This window comes from Oryctolagus cuniculus, chromosome 5, assembly GCF_964237555.1.
Source record: "Oryctolagus cuniculus chromosome 5, mOryCun1.1, whole genome shotgun sequence".
Taxonomy (NCBI): domain Eukaryota; kingdom Metazoa; phylum Chordata; class Mammalia; order Lagomorpha; family Leporidae; genus Oryctolagus; species Oryctolagus cuniculus.
The window spans coordinates 72,244,120-72,267,325 of record NC_091436.1 but is presented as its reverse complement, the minus strand read 5'-3'; the positions used below and the strand labels follow the sequence as shown (position 1 = coordinate 72,267,325).

Genomic DNA, 23,206 nt, shown 5'->3' with positions numbered 1-23,206 from the left:
GCCTAGGGAAGCACCGGAGGATGGCTCAAGCACTTGGCCCCTGCACCCAATGTGGGAGACGTGGGAGAAGCTACCGGCTCCTGGCTTCAGCTTGGCTCAGCCCTGGCCTTTGTAGACATTTAGGGATTGAACCAGGGGATGAAAGATCACTCTCTCTCCCCATCTGTCATTCCCTCTTTCTCTGTAATCCTGCCTGTGAAATAAATAAAATAAGTCTTTGAAAAATTAAAGTTATTTTACAAAGAGAAAATATATCTAACTCAGGTCAACAGCCTAGTGTTCCAGGCCTAATTCAATGATTTATTATCTATTAGCTTGACTCTAGGCAATTTTATCAAAATCAAGGTAGAAAATGGTTAAAAATGGATTTAATTAGGTTCTTTTCATTTCTAAAATGTAATGATATTCACTCCTTAAAAAGAAAAAAAACCTAAACATTCAAAACATTTTATCAATAAAAGTAGATGTTATATATAACACTCACTTAAATGAAAATGAACTTGTATCTTCTTAAATAAGCTCTCTTTTTCTACTTATAATTCCCAAAGGCAGACTTTGAGACATGTATGTTCTGCATTATGTAATGGCAATAAAAACTAGATGACAAACTGAGAAAGGTATTCAGTGCGAGACCCATAAATAGAAACAGACTTGGTTGGAATGAGAAGATATTTCAATCTGAATTGTAGAATTGAGTACACAAAAATTAATAGATGCAACCTTTCATGGAGAGCTTTCATGTGTTTAATAACTGGTCTTTTCATTTGTATACCATGCCCATAATTTTACTCTAAATTGTTTGCATTTCCATTTATTATCTATCTTTAAAGAAAAAAAACCTTACTTTTTGATTAAATAAATTTTCTGGCAAAAATATATTCTTATTTTTTCCAAGTGATTTTTAGGAAGTTAAACATGATACAGGACATGTAATTGTGAAGACACATCCCAGGAATGACTTAGCATGTATTCAATTGCTTTGCCTTCTTTATCAGGTGATCTACATAAGCACCTGATACCACCAATGTTTGAGATCATTTCATGTTAATACATATCCTTTACCTGTGATACTATAGGGTCCTGATATTTTTGTTATTGATCTTTTAGAGCTCTGTATGTACTTACAATATTAATCATTTGACATATTTTTGCCAAAGATCTCGATCCAGTTTGAGATTTGCCTTTAAGTGTTGTGGATGTTTCTAATACACAGCTCTAAAGTTACTACAGAGAAATAGGCCTTTAGGGATGCTAACAAACTAGAAACAAACACATGGCATAGGGACTGTGGCTCCCACAATTCCAAATCCCTAAGAATGAGAATGTGGCTTTGCTGACATTACATTTAGCCTGAGAACAAGAAGGAACAGAGATGTCCATAACTATTTCCCTTTAAGGACACGAGTTCTTAAAGCTGTTTGTTCCTAAGTAGGGAGGTAAGTACCAGATATAAAATAAGTACATTTAAATATAAAGTTAAGTGCCAAATATAAAATAAGTACATTGTGAAGTTAACTTATGCAATCTGGCACGACCCTGTCTGGTTGGCAGAGAGTCCCTGCAGATGTACCTCTCCTGGTTAGCATTCTGGCATGATCCATCTGCACCTGCTCTGCATGCCCATTTCACCTCCACTGAGTTTCTGTAACGTTGGTCACAGAAAAATCAAGAACTCAATCTAATCCTCCTGTGGACAGGGGGTGTGAAAATAGAGAAAAATCTTCCACTGCCCACCTGAAATGTTGCAAATGTATTCAAAGCTCTCAATCTTTTTTCCTACAATTTCTTTAAGGGTTTATACAAATTAAGTCTTTCACACAGATGTCAGGTTAAATATTCCTTTATGCTTTCTCAGTCTTCTCTGACAATTTGCTTTTAATAATTAAAAGAATTTATTTGAAAAATATCATGTGGAGTGAAACTCTAAATTGTTTCCCCTCCAACACTAACTGCTTTTCCTGAGTCCCAATTGATTTGAGGTTTTCCTTGTATCATAAGATAAAAGCTTTAACTTTTTTTTTTTTTTAATTTTTTGACAGGCAGAGTGGACAGTGAGAGAGAGAGACAGAGAGAAAGGTCTTCCTTTGCCGTTGGTTCACCCTCCAATGGCCGCCGCGGCCGGCGCGCTGCGGCCGGCGCACCGCGCTGATCCGGTGGCAGGAACCAGGAGCCAGGTGCTTTTCCTGGTCTCCCATGGGGTGCAGGGCCCAAGCACCTGGGCCATCCTCCACTGCACTCCCTGGCCACAGCAGAGAGCTGGCCTGGAAGAGGGGCAACCGGGACAGAATCTGGCGCCCCAACCGGGACTAGAACCCGGTGTGCCGGCGCCACTAGGCGGAGGATTAGCCTAGTGAGCCGCGGCGCCGGCCAAAAGCTTTAACTTTTACTCATTTTTTATTGACAATTCCAAACGAATCTTCTTAATTATTGTGTAGTTTATTTTCAAACAGGTAGCAAAAAAAAACTCTTCATAACTTTTTCAAAAATGTTGTAGTATTTTCACTTATTCACTCTTTTGGAGAAATTTTAAAATCATTTTAAAAAGTATAAAAAACTCATTTGAGACAAAAGACACTGTATTAAAACTATGGGAGGGGCCAGCGCCATGGCTCACTTGGTTAATCCTCCGTGTGCAGCAACGGCATCCCATATGGGTGCCGGGATCTAGTCCTGGTTGCTCCTCTTCCAGTCCAGCTCTCTGATGTGGCCCAGGAGAGCAGTGGAAGATGGCCCAGGTGCTTGGGCCCTGCACCCGCATGGGAGACCAGGAGGAAGCACCTGGCTCCTGGTTTCGGACTGGCGCAGCACGCTGGCCATAGCAGCACTTGGGGGGTGAACCAACGGAAGGAAGACCTTTCTCTCTGACTCTCCTTCAGTGTCTAACTCTGCCTGTCAAAAAAATAAAAAATTAAAAAAATTAAAAAAATAAAAAAAATAAAAAATATATATATATATTTAGGTTGCATCCAATTGTAGAGGCCTGTGGGTGTGTGGCACTGCATTTGGCCCTGGCCCACTTTGCCCAGCCCAAGCACCCTTTGCAGTGGGATCAGAAGAGCTCAGGAAGCTGGGTGTACTTTACTACTTTGCTGCTTGCAAGTGTTTGTTCTTAAAAAACTTTTATTTCCTTAATAACCCATGAAGATATCTCCTAGGTTTCTACCACCTAAATCTTAAAATATTGTGAATTTAACAACTTTAACCAGAAAAAACGTGTAAACTCTTATGGTAAGGAGAGCAGTAAATCCCACATGACAATTCTTTAAATTCAACAAGTTATTAATCACTGAAAATATTCTATAAGACATAGGGCTCTGCGAAATACATGGCAAAAGTGACTGTAGTTCTATGAGAGGACTTTACCTGGTGGAATCTTTTCAGATGGAGAATTAGGATAGGCGGAACGGCAGAAATGAGCAATTGCTTCCTGGCATTAGTATAAACCGCTTCTGCTTTCTTCTCTGTAAAAATACAATCACTTATTTAAACATCGTCTAACACAGACTATAGTAAAAATTTATATAGAAGCAGCACATCACATTTTTGTAATGTTAAAGTAAGTGAACTTCTCTACTCCTTACTTCCTTTACTCCTCTCCAAAACTCCACTTGAAAGAAAATAAAGGTGTTTTTGGAAGCTGAAAAACAGATTAGTATTAACATATGTAAATGTCCTCTAGCCAGAAGCACATCTATAGTTGAAGAACTTGGGTGTATTTCCTGTTTCAGCAAAGTGAGAAGGAATACCATGGTGAATTTTAATAAGCATTTGTTGAAAGGATTTATCATAGGATTTGGATATGGCCAATTGCATATTTAACCTGGATTAATGTAAATTGGTTTCTTACTTCTCTCAATTGGTTATTTCTTAAATTACTAGTAAATTGAGCATATCTGTGCTGATGCCTTGATATCTAGGGACTTGGTGACACTGGAAGGACAGACCCACTCAAAGATAGATGATTACTTATTATGAGGCTAGCTACACACTGTCATTATACTGCCAGCCTCACAATAAGTAATCATCTAAAATCTTAAGATTTGTATCTTCTGTTGAGCTGACAGCAGATTGAGGAGATCTGTAAACCTCATTAATCTCATCACTGATCACTAGTGAAACAATTCTAAGTGCTGGGAATATTTCTACTGTTAAGATTTACTTCCCTCAAATAAGAGTATGTGGATTTTCCTTTTCAAAGCAGAGATGTATGCTTCCTGCTCTTCAATTTATTCCAACAAAAAGCTACTGACTATCTCCTGCACCCAGTGTCTTCAAGTGCTAAGGCAATGACACAAAGAAGACAACCCCTGGTCTGAGTAGTTCAAGTATGGAGATAAGGCTCCCGGGTTCTTTTACTTGGAATCTGTAAAGTATAAGTCGCTGATTATCAGATACTGGAGCCATAAAAAAAGAAAGGAAAATTAAGCTAAATACGTACCCGCAGAATTGATTTCCTTTGGGTACCTCTGCTTCTTTTCAGTACAGTTCTCACACAGAAGCTTGTTATTCCCCATAAGTAATTCCATAGACGTAAACTGGTAGAGACAGGACTGAACTGAACATTCTTTGGAAGTAGTGATGTAGCTCTGAGAGAGGGTCTGAAAAGCATGCTGGGGACTGTGAGGTCTCACATGCTCCTCCCCTGCAAAACCTAACTTATTTGGAATACTAAGTGGCTGCTTTTCTCTGTCTAAATCTCCATCTCCAATTTCAGGGCTGCTCAGACAAAGTTCAGAAATGGCGTTAGCCACTGCCTCATCACCACTGTCGGTCTCCTTAGTGGATGGCAGTGTACCTGCGGGTGGACCAGGCAGGCGCCCATCTGTGAGCGCACAGGGCCTGCCGCGGGATCTGCACTGCCCCGCCTGCTTGGAAGCGCTTTCTGACTCGGAGGCCTCGCTGTCGGCCTCCACACTGCTCTCGGAACAGCTGGCTTCTTTTCCGCTGCCATCGGTGGGGCTTTCGTTTGGACTCCTTGCTCCGGCAGAAACTGAAGGAGCGCCATCCATGTCCAAGTCCGCGTTTTTCTGGTATGTGAAAATGGTTTTTTCTTCTGCGGGTGAGAGTTTTCTTTGACATTTTCTGTCATGAATTTGTTGATTCTGTAAATTAACAGTGTTTTCAGAGAAAAGAATCTTTGTGACCTTATTGAAAATAAATGCCATTAAGTCTCATGTAGCCATTTCACACTTACTGAATGAATACTGTTGCTCTGAGACCCGTTTCTTAAACATACCTATGTTGAGAACAACAAATGGTACACTAACAAATAGCTGAAACTTAAAAGTGACCCTTTACACAGGAAACTAACAACAGTATGTGGGGAAAGCAAGAGAATTTTCAGAGAACAGGGCTAACAGGGAGCATATTCAACCATAAGCATTTCCCTACCTTTTGATATTTTTTTCCAAAGATCTTATTTATTGATTTGAGAGGCAGAGTCACAGAGAGAGACAGGGAGAGACAGAGAGATATCTTTCACCCTCTGTTTCACTCCCCTAAAGTCCACAATTAACAGAACTTGGAGCCGGCGCCGCGGCTCACTAGGCTAATCCTCCGCTTTGCAGCGCCAGCACACTGGGTTCTAGTTCCGGTCGGGGCACCAGATTCTGTCCTGGTTGCCCCTCTTCCAGGCCAGCTCTCTGCTGTGGCCAGGGAGTGCAGTGGAGGATGGCCCAAGTCCTTGGGCCCTGCACCCCATGGGAGACCAGGATAAGTACCTGGCTCCTGCCATCGGATCAATGCGGTGCGCCGGCTGCAGCGGCCGTTGGAGGGTGAACCAACGGCAAAGGAAGACCTTTCTCTCTCTCTCTCTCACTGTCCACTCTGCCTGTAAAAAAAAAAAAAAAAAAAAAAAAAAAAAAAAAAAAAAAAAAAAAACAAAACAGAACTGGGCTAATCTGAAGCCAGGACCCAGGAGCTGCTTCTGGGTCTCCCAGAGTGCGTCCAGGGTCCCAAGCACTTGGGCCATCTTCTACTGCTTTCCTAGGCCATAAGCAGAGAACTGGATCAGAAAAGGAGCAGCCAGGACTTGAACCACTGCTCATATGGGATGCCGACGCCACAGGCAGAGGCTTAGCCCTCTAGGCCACAGCGCCAGTCCTTACCTGTTGATTTTTAAACATTGAAAATGTGCTGCTTTGATCTATGTCTGCTTATCTACAAAGTAGGTCTAAGAAAGGTATTATTATCCATTTGGTGAAGGCAGAAACTAGAACGTCTTATTTAGATCCATACAACCAATTAGAAGATCTGTACTAGATCTTGTATTCTGTTACTACAAGTTATATTTCACACTGAAACTGAAGAAATTATGACTACTTTATCTATAGCCGTAATTATAATTAAATGTACATGGGAAAAATATTTTGTTTAGTAAACTGCTTATTCAAAGACAACTATTAACAAATATTTCAAAATTTTGATTCGGTAAAGAAAATGTACTATTTTTAAACAAACTAAAAGCTAAGAGAGATAAACCACAAACTATTAGAACATAGTATTGCCTGGTTGCATAAATCTGGAAGGCAATATCTTATTTGTAGCTAGTCTTTAGTTTGCCCAATCACTGCTTTTTGACCAAAATAAGTAGTATCAACTTTGTTTCCTTGATAATGCATTACAGAGATAAAATCAAGTTCAAAATAAGGAAAATCACACTAGAGTGAACCAGCAGATGGAAGGTCTCTCTTTCTCTCAGTAACTCTGCCTTTCAAATAAAATAAATCTTAAAGGGGCCCGTGCCATGGCACACTAGGTTAATCCTCCGCCTGCGGCGCCAGCATCCCATATGGGCACCAGTTCTAGTCCCGCTGTTCCTCTTCCAATCCAGCTCTCTGCTATGGCCTGGGAAAGCAGTGGAAGAAGGCCCAAGTCCTTAGGCCTCTGGACCCGTGTAGGAAACTGGGAGGAGGCACCTGGCTCCTGGCTTCTGATCGGCACAGCTCCAGCTGTTGCGGCCATTTGGGGAATGAATCAACAGACAGAAGACCTTTCTCTGTCTTTCCCTCTCACTGCCTGTAACTCTACCTCTCAAGGAAATAAATAAAATCTTAAAAATAAAATAAAATAAATCTTAAAACAAAAAGCAAAAGCAAAACAAAAGCCAAGTATTTACAAGACAATTGCAGGAATTTAAATGACTGAATACTTAGTGATATTGAAAAGTTATTAACCTTTTAGATATGCTAATGGTACTGTGATTATATTGCTAAAAGGGTATTTACTTTTACAGATGTACCTTGAAGTACATATTTATTTCAAAATAATCTGGATGGGAAAGAATAAAATATAGGATAGAGGCCAGCTCTCTGCTGTGGCCCGGGAGTGCAGTGGAGGATGGCCCAAGTCCTTGGGCCCTGCACCCCATGGGAGACCAGGAGAAGCACCTGGCTCCTGCCATTGGATCAGCGAGGTGTGCCGGCCGCAGCGCGCCAGCCGTGGCAGCCATTGGAGGGTGAACCAACGGCAAGGGAAGACCTTTCTCTCTGTCTCTCTCTCTCACTGTCCACTCTGCCTGTCGGGGGAAAAAAAAATATATATATATATATATAGGATAGACACAGCAAGAGGATGATTATCCATGAGTTGATAATTTTTACTGTGAAATGGGTACAAGGAAGTTCACTGTACTATTTTCTCTACTTTGATTTATGCTTGAGATTTTTTTTTTTCATTAAAAAGCAGTTGTCTGACAAATGCTCACAGTTTTACCTTATCTTTAGAAGAAGAATATTTCTTGGCAGGTCTGGGTTGCTGAGTATTTTCCATAGTAACCACGCCACTGTACTGATCATGATCTCTTTCCTGTGAACTTCTGTATTTACTCATTCTTCCCACAAGCACAGGCTTTGAAACCTATGTAGATGCCATGTATATAACACAAAATTTGTTTAGTAAAAAAAAAAAAAATTTTTAGAATTCTCAATATACTTGAAATATAATTTTCTTAATACTCAAAATAGAAGAGATCTTCAAAAAGCTCATGAAAATGTAAATTATTTTTAAAATACTGCATGTATTTCAATTTTTTATTATTTTAATTTTATTTGAAAGACAGAAAGACAGATGGAGAAAGATCTTTAATCCTCGGGTTCATTCCCAAATGACTGCAAAATCCAGGACTGGGCCAGACAGAAGCTAGAAACCCAGAACTCAATCCAGTTCTCCCATGTGAGTGGCAGGACATGTTAGCAAGAAGCTATATTGAAAGTGGCACAGCTGGGACTCCAAATCCCATTAAGTGGGCAGGTACCAATGCCATCTTACTAGTTAAAATGCTCAGTTTAAGTTCATAATTGATCATAAAGATAGGATTGTCAAAGGGATCACATAAGTAAAACCAAGTGTCTGCTAATAATAATTGATAGAATTAAAAAGGAGAGAACGATCCAACATGGAAAGCGGGCCACCCAGAAGACTCATAGAATGACAAATGCCCTAAACAGCATTCTGGCCTCAGAATCAGCCCTTAAGGCATTTGGATCTGGCTAAAAAGTCCATGAGAGCATTTCAGGCTTGGAAAGCCAAGACACTGTGGCAAAAAATGACCTACATGAAAGGTCTGTGAGTGAGATTCGGTGGAAAGAAGGGGCCATCAAAGAAGGAGCTACCTTTCTCAGGGGAGGAGAGAACTTCCAGTTTGGTTATGGCCTTGTCTAAATAATGTCAGAGTTTGTGGACTCAAGAGGCTTCCATAGCCTTGGTAGCTCATGACAAGAGCCTCGAGTGATCACTGCCATCATAAATAGGAGTGTTAATTGTTAAATGAACAACAGGAGTCACTGTGTACTTGCTCCTCATGTAGCATCTCTATCCTTAATGTGCTGTATTACGTGAATTAATGGTAAAACTAGTCTTCAAACATTACTTTATATTTCTTGTGTCTGTGTGAGTACAAACTGTTGAAATCTTTACTTAGTATAAAGTTGATCTTCTGTATATAAAGATAATTAAAATGAATCTTGATGAAGAATGGGATGGGAGAGGGAGTAGGAGGTGGGACAGTCTGGGGGTGGGAGGGCAGGTATGGGAGGAAGAACCGCTATAATCCAAAAGTTGTACTTATGAAATTTATATTTATTAAATAAAAGCTTTCTATAAAAAAAAAAGAAAGTGGCATAGCTGGGACTTCACACAAGCACTCTGATATGGGATGCAAGCATCCCACGTGGCAATTTAACCATCGTATCACATGCTCACTCCTCAAAAAATTTTTGCACCATAATAAACTCATCTTCAAATTCAACTTTTTCATGAACCTTTTGACATCTCCTCATATAAAGCACAAGGGTTTAAATTCCTTGAGAATTAAAACTATACCATACTTTATGCATTCATACACAAACCTCAATGTAAAACACACCATACAAACCAAATTAAATGTTGAAAGAAAAAGAATAAGATATTTGATAATACAATCATTCTATGATTAAACACTATAAATGAAAGAATATATTCTTCACAAAAGCTCCACTTAGTTTTATTTCCTTACCCTTTCTTCTATTATAGGAAGGGAAATATCAATGAAAGGATCTTTCATGGTAGAGATCTTAAAAGGAAAACAGATTAAGAACTTCAGTTAGAATTCTAATATATTCTTGTAGTTTTGTAAAGTATCAAAGAACATAAATTTTACAGGCAACTTAAAATTTTAAGTTAAATAAAATATGAAATGCTAAGAAAAAGCCATGAAAAAATTAGAGATACTGTGTTTTGTAGATACCTTATGATAATTCTATTTTAAAGATACTTTCTACTTTATGTTGGAGAAATCAGCTATGTTGACTATCCTGGAAATTTTAGCAGTCATGTTGACATATTCTGTGCCTGAATGTGACAGGCTTGAAGGGGAAAAAGTTCATAATCCTATATTTATAAAACTAGAGAGGACAGAAAGTGCTCCATAATCTGGAATAAGAAAGTGGATAGAAAGATTTTTTCTTGTATCATGAAAATCTGAAATTTAAGTTTATCATACTTCAAGCCATTTTCAGAAATATTCCTTCCTTACCAAGCAATTAAAAAACCTATGAAAAGTTATACACACTTTAAGCTGTCAAAGATGTCATTCAAAATAAAACTTATCACTAAATTCAAAGATGAGCCAAGTCCATACACACATAAACACAAACCTTAACTACTCATATAACTTTTAGTCAAATATGATTGAATTGCCCTTAGTGGTACCTAAATTATTTCTATTGGCATTGCATTTTGGGCCTTGTAATACAACACAATTATTCTCGTAAGTTATTCTCCCATTTCAATCCAAACAGAAAGCTAACGAATTGTGTCATATTAAAACAAGTTAAAAAATCTCACAGGTATGTCAAGGTGAAAAATAAGTCACATGCATAAATGCATTTACTTGAATAGCAATAATAAATTATCACGTTCACTTTCTGGAAGTAAAAGATACAATGCTTTCAAGAATTATTTTGTAGTCACCTGTTGCAAATTTTAAAAATGACTGCTGCTTATTATATATGAAAGAAAATAAAAATGTGGTTGTAATCTACTCCAAGTTGAAGTGAATTCCATAGTACCTACATTTGCACATTCTTCACACATTACTGTGCTAGTTAGTTCACCAATAAAGATCCGATCTATGAAGTTCATTTTCACACCTTCTTTTCCATATGCTGTAAAAATCATACTTTTTAATGCAAAAAATAAATCAACCATCCAACAATATAACAGCTATTTTCTGTTTACTTGAAACTGATTTGAATAAGGCAGATATCCTGTTCCACATTTATTAATAGAAATTGAAAAATTCCATAGTAAGTCATGGGACAGAAAGCATATTAACAAATCTCACCCCCTTTCAAATTTCTTCTCAAGCCTTTTAGGGCTTCTATCATAAGTTTCATCTGAACATTTAAAATTGTTTAAAACATTATTTGAAGCACTGAATAACAAAAAAGACATATTAGCATATATAAATTTTAAGATGTATTATTATAGTTATTTTAAAACACTACAGTAAATTAATGTTCTTTGTTAAGAACTATAAAGGGATGAAAAAGAGAAGAGGTTTGAAAACTGTAAAGAACAGAAACACTGGGTTTTTGTTCTTAAAATGCAGTAGATGGCGCTATCTCAACACAAAACAACAAAGAGCACACAAAAATCTTTAAAGATCTTGAACCCTTACCTATAATACAATTTTGGACTGTACAACAATATAGGTGTATTTGTTTCTAAATAATAAATATTATGTAAACTATAAAACTAAAAATGTTAGAAAAAAGACAAAATTCATACAATAATATTTTTATTTAGAACATACATTTAAGATAAGGTAACTTGGTAATATCATAGGATATAAACCCACACAGCAACACTGGTCAATATAAATGATCAGCATTTATTAGATAATCATTGTTTTGTTTCATATTTAGACTGATGAACAACAAAATCTATGAGTAGGCAAACTATACTCTCTTCAATAAACAGTTTCTTTGCAGGAGTATTTGAAGCAATTAAGCAATTTGTCTAATTAAAACTAGATAATGTCTATGAATCCACAAGAACTTGTTAGCTCCAAAACAACACAAGTCGGGCTGCGGCTACTTTCAACAACCTGTCAAATCTCCCTTAGAAGACCCACAAAAGGACATCAGGGTCAATTTGTATTTGATGTTAGTTTTATTATTTAAAATTCACATGAATACATTTTCGTATTTTCTTTCTATAACCCACTAAAAGATCTTGCAGCTGGTGGAATAAGTACTTTCTAAGGCCACTACTTTAGAGAACTGGTTCAAATAATGCTCAAGTTCTTTTTTTTCCCCTGAAAGGAATGTAATATTTTCTTCTAGAAAAAAAGTTTTGACAGTTAAAAAGTCAACATACCTTTGACCTTTTTTCTAGTTGCATCATCAGCAGTTTTAGTAGTTGGGTTGTTAAATGCCTTTAGAATGCTAGCTTGTATTCTCTGTAAAACAAAGGTAATAGAATTCGATTAGTAATAGTTATTGCAGGCCATATCTTCTTTAAAAAATGACTTTCAGAAACAGCAGGATACAATTTGTGTTGCATTCTCTTATCTGAGAATAAAATGTCTGAATTTTAAAATGTCATTCCAGTTCTAAAATGTCATGAATGAATAATACTCTAGTGCCAAATTCCCCCAAGCAAGAGTCAAAATTCCTGTTTCTGCTCTCTCTTGGGTTTAAAGTATTTTTATAGTACAAAAAGCAAGCAGCCTAGTTTCATTTTGCTTACTGGCTTAAGCTAAGCTTATTCCTTCTCCCTCGTACTTTCCCCCCTCCTTCTCTTACAATGGCTCTCTTTAATCAGGAAAGAAAAGGTGACAAACTGACAATAGGAAATTTCTTGTCTATGAGGAAATCTTCATAATATAGAAGAAGCTATTAAACTCGAACTCTGATTTTTTTAAAGATTTATAAGAGTTACTGAGACAGAGGGAGAGAAGTAGACAGGGAGAGAGGGAGGGAAGGAGGGAGAGAGAGGGAAAGAGAAAGAGATAGATAGGAAGGAAGAAAGGAAGGAAGGGAGGGAGGGAGGGAGAGAGAGAGAAAGAAAGAGAGAGAAAGAAAGAGAGAGAAAAAAAGAAAGAGAGAGAAAAAAAGAGAGAGAAAGAGAGAAAGAGAGAGAACCAACCTTCCATTTGCTGGCTCACTCCCCAGATGGCCTCAACAGCCTAGCCTGGGCCAGACAGAAGCCAGGAGCCAGAACTCCACCTGGGTATTCCACGTAGGTGCAGGAGTCCAAGCACTTGGGCCATCTTCTGCTGCTTTCCCAGGCACATTATCAGAGAGCTGGTTTGGAGTGCTGGGAATCAAACTGGTGCCCAAATGGGATGCCAACCACCACAGGTTAGGCCACAACACCAGCATACCATATCAGAGTACCAGTTTGAGTTCCAGGTACTTCACTTCTGATCCATCTCCCTGCTAATGTGTCTGGGAAAGCAGAGAGGATGGGGCAGTGCTTTGCCCCTATCACCCATGTGAAAAATCTGACTGAGTTCCTGGCTCCTGGTTTTGGTCTGGCCCATCTGTGGATAGAGGCATTGTGGCATAGTGGTTTAAGCTTCCATTGTCAATGCCTGAATCCCATATTAGCACTGACTAGAGTCTCGGCTGTTCTACTTCTCATTCAGCTCCCTGCTAATGCGCCTGGGAAAGCAGTGGAAGATGGCCCACCTTGCCACTCAAATGGAGTTTAGGAGACCCCAATGGAGTTTCAGGCTGGTCTTTGGCCTGGCCCACTTAGGGAATGAACCAGCAGATAGAAGATCTGTGTGTGTGTGTGTCCTCCTCTGTCACTCCACCTTTCAAACAATAAATATTTTTTTAAAAAGCGAAAATTGTGTAACCCCTACCTATGGAGGGCAATTTGATAAATCGAAATTATCAATGTATATATTGGTTGTTCTAGCAATCTCCTTTACAGAAACATAAATACATATACAACACTATTCATCATAGCATTATTTATATGAAAAATCACAATTATCCATCAATATGGGAGTGGCACTATCTGTTAAGTGGAAAAAAAAAAAAAAAGAAGTATACTATCTTTTGCTATGGACAGAATGCCATAAGTAAAAAACAAAGCACTGAAAGGTATCCCTGTAGTATATGTCGCCTGCAATGCTGGCATTGCTATATGGGCACCAGTTCAAGTCCCAGCTGCTCCACTACTAAAATAGCTCCCTCTTAATGTGCCTAAGAAAACAGCAGAAGATGGCCCAAGTGCTTGGAATCCTGTATCCACATGGAATACCCAGATAGAGTTCTAGGCTCCTGGCTTTGGTCTGGCCCAGCCCTGCTACAGTCATTTGGGGAGTGAACCAGCAGAAGCAAGTGCTCCCACTCTCTCTTTCTCTGTCACTCCCTCTCTCTCTCTATCTCCATCTCCATCTCTATCTCTATCTCTCCCTCTCTTCTGTAACTCTACCTTTCACATAAATAGCAAATTTTCCAAATAAGCAAATAAATTAATAGACAACAGCTAAGTTATTTTAAAAAATAAAATAAAAAGCACTAATGATACTCTTTTTAACTCATGAAATGGTGATGAAGAGAAATGGCAGTGGAAAATTATTCTTGTTATTCTTTAAACTACATATTTATAAACATGCTTCTATGTATGGTATATGACTATGTTTCAAAATAAGTTTTCACACACACCCCCAGAAATTGTGAAACTGAGTTTCATATGTTATTTACTGGATTATGACTAGTATATTATATTTTGTATAGCTGGTCACTGTTCTCTTCAAATATATTTTGAAAGTTAATGTAAGATTCAAAACACTAAAAAATATATATTGTCCTGAAATATATGGTAAAGAAATCAAAACAATAAAATGTCCCCCAGGGGCAGACGTTTAGTCTAGTGGGTAAGATGCCTGTATCCCACACCAGAGGACCTGGGTTTGATACTCAGCTCCAACTCCTGACTCCAGCTTCCTGCTAATGCAGACCCCAAGAAGCAGTCCTGGTCCTGGGCTCAGCTCTTGCCATCTCAGGCATTTGGGGAGTGAGCCAGCAGATAATTCTCTCTTTCTGCTGTTCAAACAAACACAAAAACTTTCCCAGAGCTATGAAATACTGAAATAATCCCTAATTCAGAATCAACAAATTTGAAGTGATATAATTCAGAAATTGTCTACAGTTCACTTTCACATTTTGAAAAAACAAGTCATTAAATTAAAATAAGCAAACTAAAGTGGTATGATTTCCATACAGGAGAAATATTTAACACATCTAAATAAGAAGTTACAAAAAAATACCAGTGTGCACCTGTAAATAGTTAACATAACTATAAATAGCCTTTCAAACAACTAAAAAAAATCTATACCTCAACCTTGAAGTCTATAAATTTATTATAAAACTTGAACATTTTACTAACTCAGACTTAACTATCAATGATTTGATGAGCTTTGTTATATTCTGAAATGTAGCATGATCCTCTTTTTAAAAAGAACTAAATAGCTGTGATATCACATTCATAAAAATAGTAAAAACAAGGAAATTATTTAAATTATTAACTTTTAAATATTTAATTTGCTTTATTGTATCCTCCCCAGGAACTTATATTTTCTGCTCTAAACTGTTTAAGAGTTACTAGGTAATTCACCAAGTTGAATAAAATAAATGGGTTTAGATGTATATATAATTTCATTCTCGGGAGCTGGGCTTCCAACCATTTAGGTTTAAAAAAAAAATGATACAGAGTTTGGTTAGGGAGCTGCTAACTGCAGCACATTAATCAGTTAGCAGAACTAAGTCTCAACTACGGCTACTTCAAGTCTCCACTTTAAACACCTTTCAAAAACAAGAATGCAAATATGCACAGTTCAAGTTAGATGATATTTTGCTCAGTTTAAAATGACCTTAACCAACATTGTATTAAAGTGGTATATCTTTAGGATAATAAAAGTGTAATATGAGTAATTTAGTGACAGCTCAAATTAAAAGGAAAAAAAGCAAAGAACCTCAAATAAGTTGAAAAGACTGCCTGGAAAAGAACTGAGTCTCACAAATTTATTTTGTAAATAAAAAATTTGTAGTTTCTGGTCAATGATCCATTTAGTGCTGTGTTCAGCAAGAATATACTCTTCAACTTTACAGTCATAAGAAAAGATGTTAATGAAACCATATGAAAAGAGGTCAGTAATTTTTAATCATTACTAAAAGATCCTGGTGGCAGACATAACACAGTAGCCTTTCTTCAATCAAAAAACACATGGCAGTGACACACGACAGCGACAGCACGATCAGCAGCTGTGGCGTTCCCAGGCCAGACAATGCAGCTCCTGCCTGGGCATGCACTGTAACTGCCTGCCACGGCTCTCCTCGCCCAGGAGGCTGAATAGACCCACAGACTCGACATTTTAATTTTGCCACACCCAGTAAAACCCTCAAACCGAGGAATATAAGAGCTTTCAAAACCAACGTGTCCTGCTGTACTGAGTAAGTTTTTAAGATACTGTGCATCCCAATGCACCATTAAGACCAAGAGGTAATTTAACTGTAACAAAGATTATTGTCAAATTATGGAAGCAAAATAGAAAAAGAGAAAAGAAAAAAGGATGGGGATAGATTTTTATTGCTCTATCAACAGAGAAACCCACTGCAAAGACGTAAATGTAATTAAAAACAACAATCATACATGACCATTATGTAGTAAACAAATTCCTGTAATCGCAGGGAGAAAAACTATTGCAGCAACTGAGAATGATCAACCTTAATTTCTTTTTAACTAACTCTTACATCATCTGTATGCCCTGGGGCATCATATTGCATTTACTATCCTCAGTACAAAGAGCAATCTCATCCAGTTGATGGATCAACTCTCCCAACAAGCATACCAATATGTCAGTTAATGGATCAGATGTAATACTTCTCCAATGGTGAACTAATTAAAATTTAAAAAAACATTATTTATACTGATTGTGGATGACTAAGCACTAAAACTAAACCTCAAAAGGCTGTGTTAAATGAGTATGTTATCTTATTAAAATGCTGTCATGGTCACTGCAAAAAAAATAGTATTGTATATAAGAAAGACTGTTCATTTTGGAGTCAGAAGGACCTGAATTTTAAACTCTATTCTAAGTACTTAGTTCTGGATTTAAGAAAATGTGATCAAATATGAGTTCATGGGAACTATGCTAACGTTCCTAAAATGTAACTAATAATAAATCTCTTTAATCGATTTTTTTAAACAAAATACAGGGGCCAGCGCTGTGGCCTAATGGGTAAGGCTGCTGCCTGCAGTGCTGGCATCCCATATGGATGCCAGTTCAAGTTCTGGCAGCTCCACTTCCGATCCAGCTCTCTGTTACAGCCTAGGAAAGCAGTAGAGGATGGTCCTAGTTCTTGGGCCCCAGCACCCGCATGGGAAACCCAGAAGAAGCTCCTGGCTTTGGATTAGCCCAGCTCCTGCGGTTGCAGCCAGTTGGGGACTGAACCAGCAGATGGAAGGCTTCTCTCTCTCTCTCCCTCTCTCTGCCTCTGCTTCTCTGTGACTCTGCCTTTCAAATAAACAAATAAATCTTAAAAAAATAAAAATACAAGTAAAACATAACACAGTATTATACTGTCACTTCTCACTTTTTTCAACTCACAACATAATCAACACCACTACAAATCCTCAAGAAACCAGCTAGTATAATTTACTTACGAGACTATTCTGGTTTTCTTCCCAATTCAAATTCTCAAATGAAGTTGTCATTCCACAGACACTCAGAAAACCCTAGTAAGAACACAGCACATGGGCTGCACATGGTACAACACCATTCCTCAAGGAGACCACAATGTAAGGGAAGTGACAGAGAATGACACAGATCTATATAGAAGGCAGCATGGTTCATAATCAAAATATAAAAGCAGAGACCAACACTGTGGCATAATAGGCTAAGCCTCCACCTGTGGTGCCAGCATCCCATAAGGGCGCCAGTTCATGTCCCAGCTGCTCCTCTTCTGATCTGGCTCCCTGTTAATGGCCTGGGAAAGCAGTGGAAGGATGGCCTGAGTCCTTGGGTCCCTGCACCCACATGGGGAGACCCAGAAGAAGCTCCTGGCTCCTGGCTTCCCAGCTCAGCTCTGGCTGTTGTGGCTATTTGGGAAATAAACTAGCAGAAGGAAGACCTCTCTGTCTCTCCCTCTCTTTGTAACTCTGCCTCTCAAATAAACAAATAAAAATCTTTAAAAATAAAAATAAGAAAATATTAGAACCCTAAATCTCTCTTCATTGAAAACTAGCATTAGAAGTAAAAAGAGGCCAGCGCCCCAGGTTCTAGTCCTGGTTGGAGCGCCGGATTCTGTCCTGGTTGCTCCTCTTCCAGTCCAGCTCTCTGCTGTGGCCCAAGAAGGCAGTGGAGGATGGCCCATAGTGCTTGGGCCCTGCACCCACATGGGAGACCAGGAGGAAGCACATGGCTCCTGGCTTCAAATCTGCGCAGCGCGCCGGCCATAGCAGTCATCTGGGGGGTGAACCAATGGAAAAAGGAAGACCTTTCTCTCTCTCTCTCACTGTCTAACTCTGCCTGTCCAAAATAAAAAGAAGTAAAAAGGTACTACTTTGAGCTGGAACACTGCAGTATTTATTTATTTTTAAATAAATATGTAATATTGACACCTAATCAATCCAATGAAATTTTTTTTTTTTTAAGATTTATTTATTTGGCCAGCGCTGCAGCTCACTAGGCTAATCCTCCGCCTGTGGCACCAGCACCCCGGGTTCTAGTCCCACTTGGGGCGCCGGATTCTGTCCCGGTTGCTGCTTTTCCAGTCCAGCTCTCTGCTGTGGCCCAGGAAGGCAGTAGAGGATGGCCCAAGTGCTTGGGCCCTGCACCCCCACGGGGGACCAGAAGGAGGCACCTGGCTTCTGGCTTTGGATCGGTGCAGCGCACTGGCTTCAGCGCGCTGGCCGTGGTGGCCATTTGGGGGAAGAACCAACAGAAAAAGAAGGACCTTTCTCTTTGTCTCTCTCTCTCACTGTCTAACTCTGCCTGTCAAAAAAAAAAAAGATTTATTTATTTGAAAGTCAGAGTTACACAGAGAGAGAAGGAGAGGCAGAGAGAGAGGAGCATCCTCTGGGTCTCCCACGTGGGAGCAGGGGCCCAAGGACCTGGGCCATCCTCTACTGCTTTCCCAGGCCAGCAAAGAGCTGGATTGGAAGTGGAACAGCAGGGTCTTGAACCGGTGCCCATATGGGATGCCGGCACTGCAGGTGGCGGCTTTACCCGCTGTGCGAAAGCGCCGGCCCCAGTATTTACTTTTTTAAAAAGGGTTTTGGGGGCAGGGTTGATCTTGCTTAAAAACACTTATCACAAGCATAAGAGCACTTCATTTATACTTTCCTGCTTTACATATGATGAAAAATTGTTATTTTCTTGCATGGAAAAGAAGTATTCACCTATTACACCAATTAGGATGGACAGGCGTGGTCCACCATGCTAGGCTCAGAAAATAATGCTGAGTTGAATCTACTGTTGAGAATGTTAGCAATGTCTGCTATGAGTGACAAAGGAGGGAAGTGGAGATGTGTGCTATTTATTTAACATGTTTGATATCTTCCATTTTCTCTGATAAATATTAAGCTACTTGCATAGGACCCTCCCGCCAATGAAATTAAATTTAACTAATTTAATGTTAAAGTTAATAACAGCCATTCAATTAAGATGGTTAGAATCCCAATGAACATCATTTGGAGAAATATATGCAGTCCATGATTTATTCTTTTCTTTCTGAGAAAAGGTTTCTGATCTGTAAGGCTGGAACTTCACTCTCCTGGACACAAGGGATTGATCCCAAAGTGCAACAAGTCCAACATGGGATAATAAAGTTTTTCTCTACAGGAATTTAAAACTGGGACACACAATTTAGTTTTTATATAGGAGTCTTCAAAAAGCTCATGGAAAATGAAAATTATGAAAAAAACCACACATGGATTTCAAACCTATTTTTCTATCAAAATAATTTCCTTTTTTAAAGATTTATTTTATTTATTTGAAAGACAGAGTGTTAGAGACCGAGAGAGAGAAGAAGCTCCTGGCTCCTGGCTTTGGATCAGCACAGCTAAGGCCATTGTGGCCATTTAGGGAGTGAACCACTGGATGGACGACCTCTCTCTGTCTCTACCTCTCTCCGTAAGTCTGTCTTTCAAATATAATAAATAAAAATTAAAAATTAAAAAAGGAAGTAATGAGACAATACTGAAGATGAAGTACACAGTAGTGGATCATACATATCAATTGTCAAGGAAAATACTAATCTTGTTCATGCTCCAACAGAAGAGGACTGATAATTAACAGCAGAAACAATAACCAGCACCATAAGCATATCAGCTGATTCAGCTTACATAATTGTGATCGAAAAATTAAAGTGGAGCAATCTTTCTTTTCTTTGAGTGCCAAAATTGTTAAACCCAGAAGTGCTGCAGACAAGAACAGAGCTTTTAGTGACATTTTAACAAGTGGGATCAAGATACTGCCAAGAATTATAACAGGAGATGAAAAAGCTTTATCAGTATGGTAGTCAAAGCATAAAAGCAATGGCCACCAAATGGTAGAAATGGTCTAGGCCCAGCAAAAATTGATCAGTCAAGAGTAAAGGTCATGGCAAGACTTTTTAGTGATGCTCAAGGCATTTTGCTTGTTGACCTTCTGGAAGTGGAAGAACACCACCACCTAATTATCAGGAGGGTGTCTTGTGCTACAATTCAGACAAGCAAGCAGAGAAACTACTCAATCTACAGAGAAATAAATGAGGATGATCTACAGCCAGGGAACATGGAGAATGCTTCCTGGATTCCTGACAAGTCATCACTATATCTCGGGATACCTGAACTTTTAAGACTCTCTTTTCTTTTTTTAAACAGTTCGAATTTATTTTCTTTATAGTCAAAGGACATTAACTAATAAAGGGCAACATGGCTATAACAGGTTAAAAGGAAATCTTGCAAAAAGAGGAAAAAAGGAATTATACATAGAATATTTACTTTAAAAAATAATGTCTTAACCACACTTTAAAATCACAGGGGAAACCAGGGGGGAGGGGTGATTCTAGTAGTTAAGATGCCCACATCCCAAACTAGAGTACCTGAGTTCAATTTCTGGCCACGGCTCCTGACTTGTTTCCCACCAGTGCAGACCTTGGGCTCAAGTAATTGGGTTCCTGCTACCCAAATGGGAGACCCAGATGGGAGTTCCTGGCTCCTGGCTTTGGCTTAGACCAGTCCTGTCTATCGCAGACATATGGGAACTGAACCTGTAGATGGGACCCTTGCTTCACTGTGTCTCAAATACATAACTTTTTAAGCTATAGTAGAAATGAATACTTCCAGTTTGTATTGTCTTCTCAAAGAGGATACATGATAAATATAAAGGGATCTAACCTTCGTTTCTTCTGTCCTCACTACATCCAGCAGGTAATGGAGAAGCTCCTGACTGTCCTGTTGTTGGAAATCTTTAAATCGAGGTGCCCTATGAGTTAAAAACAAAAGAGGAAAGAAAAAAATCATTCCATGATTTATCAATAATGTTATCCTTATTTAAAACTACAGTGAAGTAACACAGTCAAACATTCAGTTTACTATTTTCTCAACTAAGTAGAAAGAAAATGGGATTACTAGTTCAATTAGAATGAGATCTTAAGTGTCCACTAAGGATGATCCGCTGTCATTTATCAAGGAACTACTACATACATGTCAGGCATGATACTAGGAGCTTTATATGCAACCTTGTTTGGATATACTTTTCTAAAGCTTACCCATAAGCACTGAGAGGGACTATTTAAATAACTTGCAAGGTCATAGAGCTAGCCAAAGAACAGTATTCAAACCTCAGTTACTGTGATTGATTATATTCTTATTTTAATCAAAAGAAAAGCCTGAGTCTTTATATTAAAACACACACTGGGGTGGCTCGCATTGTGGTGTAGTGGGTAAAGCTGCCACCTATGGATGCTGGCATCCCATATGAGTGCTGGTTCATGTCCTGGCTGCTCCACTTCTGATCAAGCTCTCTGCTAACGGCCTGAGAAAAGCATCAGATGGCCCAAGTGTTTAGGCTGCTGCAACCCATGTGGAGACCAAAAAGGGGCTTCTGGCTTCGGATTGGCCCAGCCCCAGTTGTTGCAGACAGAAGATCGATCTCTCTCCCTTCTCTCTCTGCAGCTCTTTCAAATAAATAAATAAATAAATAAATCAATCAATCTTAAAACAAACAAACAAAAAACACCACAGACTGGGGCAGGCATTTGGCATAGCAGTAAGACTTCTCTTGGAATGCTTGCATCCCATATAGGAGTACCTGGTTTTAGTACTCTGCTTCTGATACAGCTTCCTGCGAATGTGCACCTTTGGATATAGCAGATGAAGGCTCAAATACTTGGGTCCCTGCCACCCACTTAAGAAACATAGTTGTGGTCTCTTAAGTGTGTACATTCTAAACTAAACACAGATGATGGGTGAATTAGTAAATGAGAAGATATTATTGAGGCAACACCCACAATACTACAGTATAGAGTACTCTATTTTAGTCTCCCTTGAAATTTTGGTGGCACTCTTTAAAGTATACCACACCACAGATGATCAAAAACTAGGATTTTTATGACTCTGAGTTGGTTTATATGTCTTTGTTAGCATAAATTTTATCTAGTTGATTGCAATTCCTCATGGACAAACCTCCCTCTGCAAAAAGCTCGCCACATCACACACACTAATAACATAGAAGACTACAGGAAGTGAAAGGGCATGAAATACAACCAGTGAAATACAACTAAGATCTGTATCAAAGTGGTTAATACTGTTTTTGACAAGGCATTTGACTTTTCTGGTTTTGACAAGGCATTGTTGTTATATAAGATGTTATTGTTGAGGGAAGCTGGCAGAAGAGCACACAGGAACTTTGTACTATTTTTATAACTCCTTGAAATCTTAAAAGGCTTTTTTTTTTAAAGATTTATTTATTCAAGAGACAGAGTTACAGAGAGAGAGACACGCACACACAGAGAGAGAGGTCTTCCAACCACAGGTTCACTCCCCAAATGGCTATAACAGCTGAAGCTGAGCCAAAGCCAGGAACCAGGAGCTTCTTCTGGGTTTCCCACACAGGTGCAGGGGCCCAAGGACTTAGACCATCTTCCATTGTTTTCCCAGGCCATAAGCAGAGAGCTGGACTGGAAGATGAGCACCCAGGACTCAAACTGGCAACCATATGGGATTCTGGCACAGCAGGCGGAGTAAGTCTTAGCCCCTGATGCCACAGCACCAGGCTCCATTCACACTCTTTAAAATAAAAAGGTATTTAAAGAAAAGAAAAAAAAAAAAAAAGACAAGAAAGCTGAAGAATTTGCTTCCAAGTAAACTTATCACAAGTGGTTCAAGTGTCTGATAAGCAGAAATATCAAGAGACCAGTTCAACTTCCAAAAATCAATCAATATATACACAAAACATGGACAAATCACAAAATAACTATGCCAAGTAAAAGAAGCCAGGTAACAAAGAGTACTTAGTGTCTGTAGCCATTTATAAGGTATTCTAAAAAAAATACACAATAGTCTATAGCAACAAGTAACAGGTAAATGGTAAGGTGCTCAGAGAAAGGGACTACTAAAGGGCCTGAGGAAACTTCTGAGAGTGAGAGATACCATTATCGTCCTGACTGTGACAATGTATACACATATGTCACAAATACATACGTATGTCAAAACTTAA

At 38.8% G+C, this 23,206-nt stretch overlaps 1 protein-coding gene across 8 annotated transcripts in view; it reads right to left on the bottom strand.

Annotated features, from left to right (window-relative positions):
• Positions 1-23,206, bottom strand: part of USP45 (ubiquitin specific peptidase 45) — a 67,295-nt gene that overhangs the window by 8,402 nt on the left and 35,687 nt on the right. For all 8 annotated transcript variants that reach the window (XM_008263309.4, XM_051854465.2, XM_051854464.2 and 5 more), the window contains 7 exons: positions 20,884-20,971; positions 11,860-11,941; positions 10,552-10,643; positions 9,494-9,550; positions 7,714-7,857; positions 4,439-5,102; positions 3,364-3,461 (listed from right to left, as the gene is read on the bottom strand). In XM_008263309.4, coding sequence (XP_008261531.1) covers positions 3,364-3,461; positions 4,439-5,102; positions 7,714-7,857; positions 9,494-9,550; positions 10,552-10,643; positions 11,860-11,941; positions 20,884-20,971 — 1,225 coding nt within the window. The remainder of the gene's footprint in view (positions 1-3,363; positions 3,462-4,438; positions 5,103-7,713; positions 7,858-9,493; positions 9,551-10,551; positions 10,644-11,859; positions 11,942-20,883; positions 20,972-23,206) is intronic.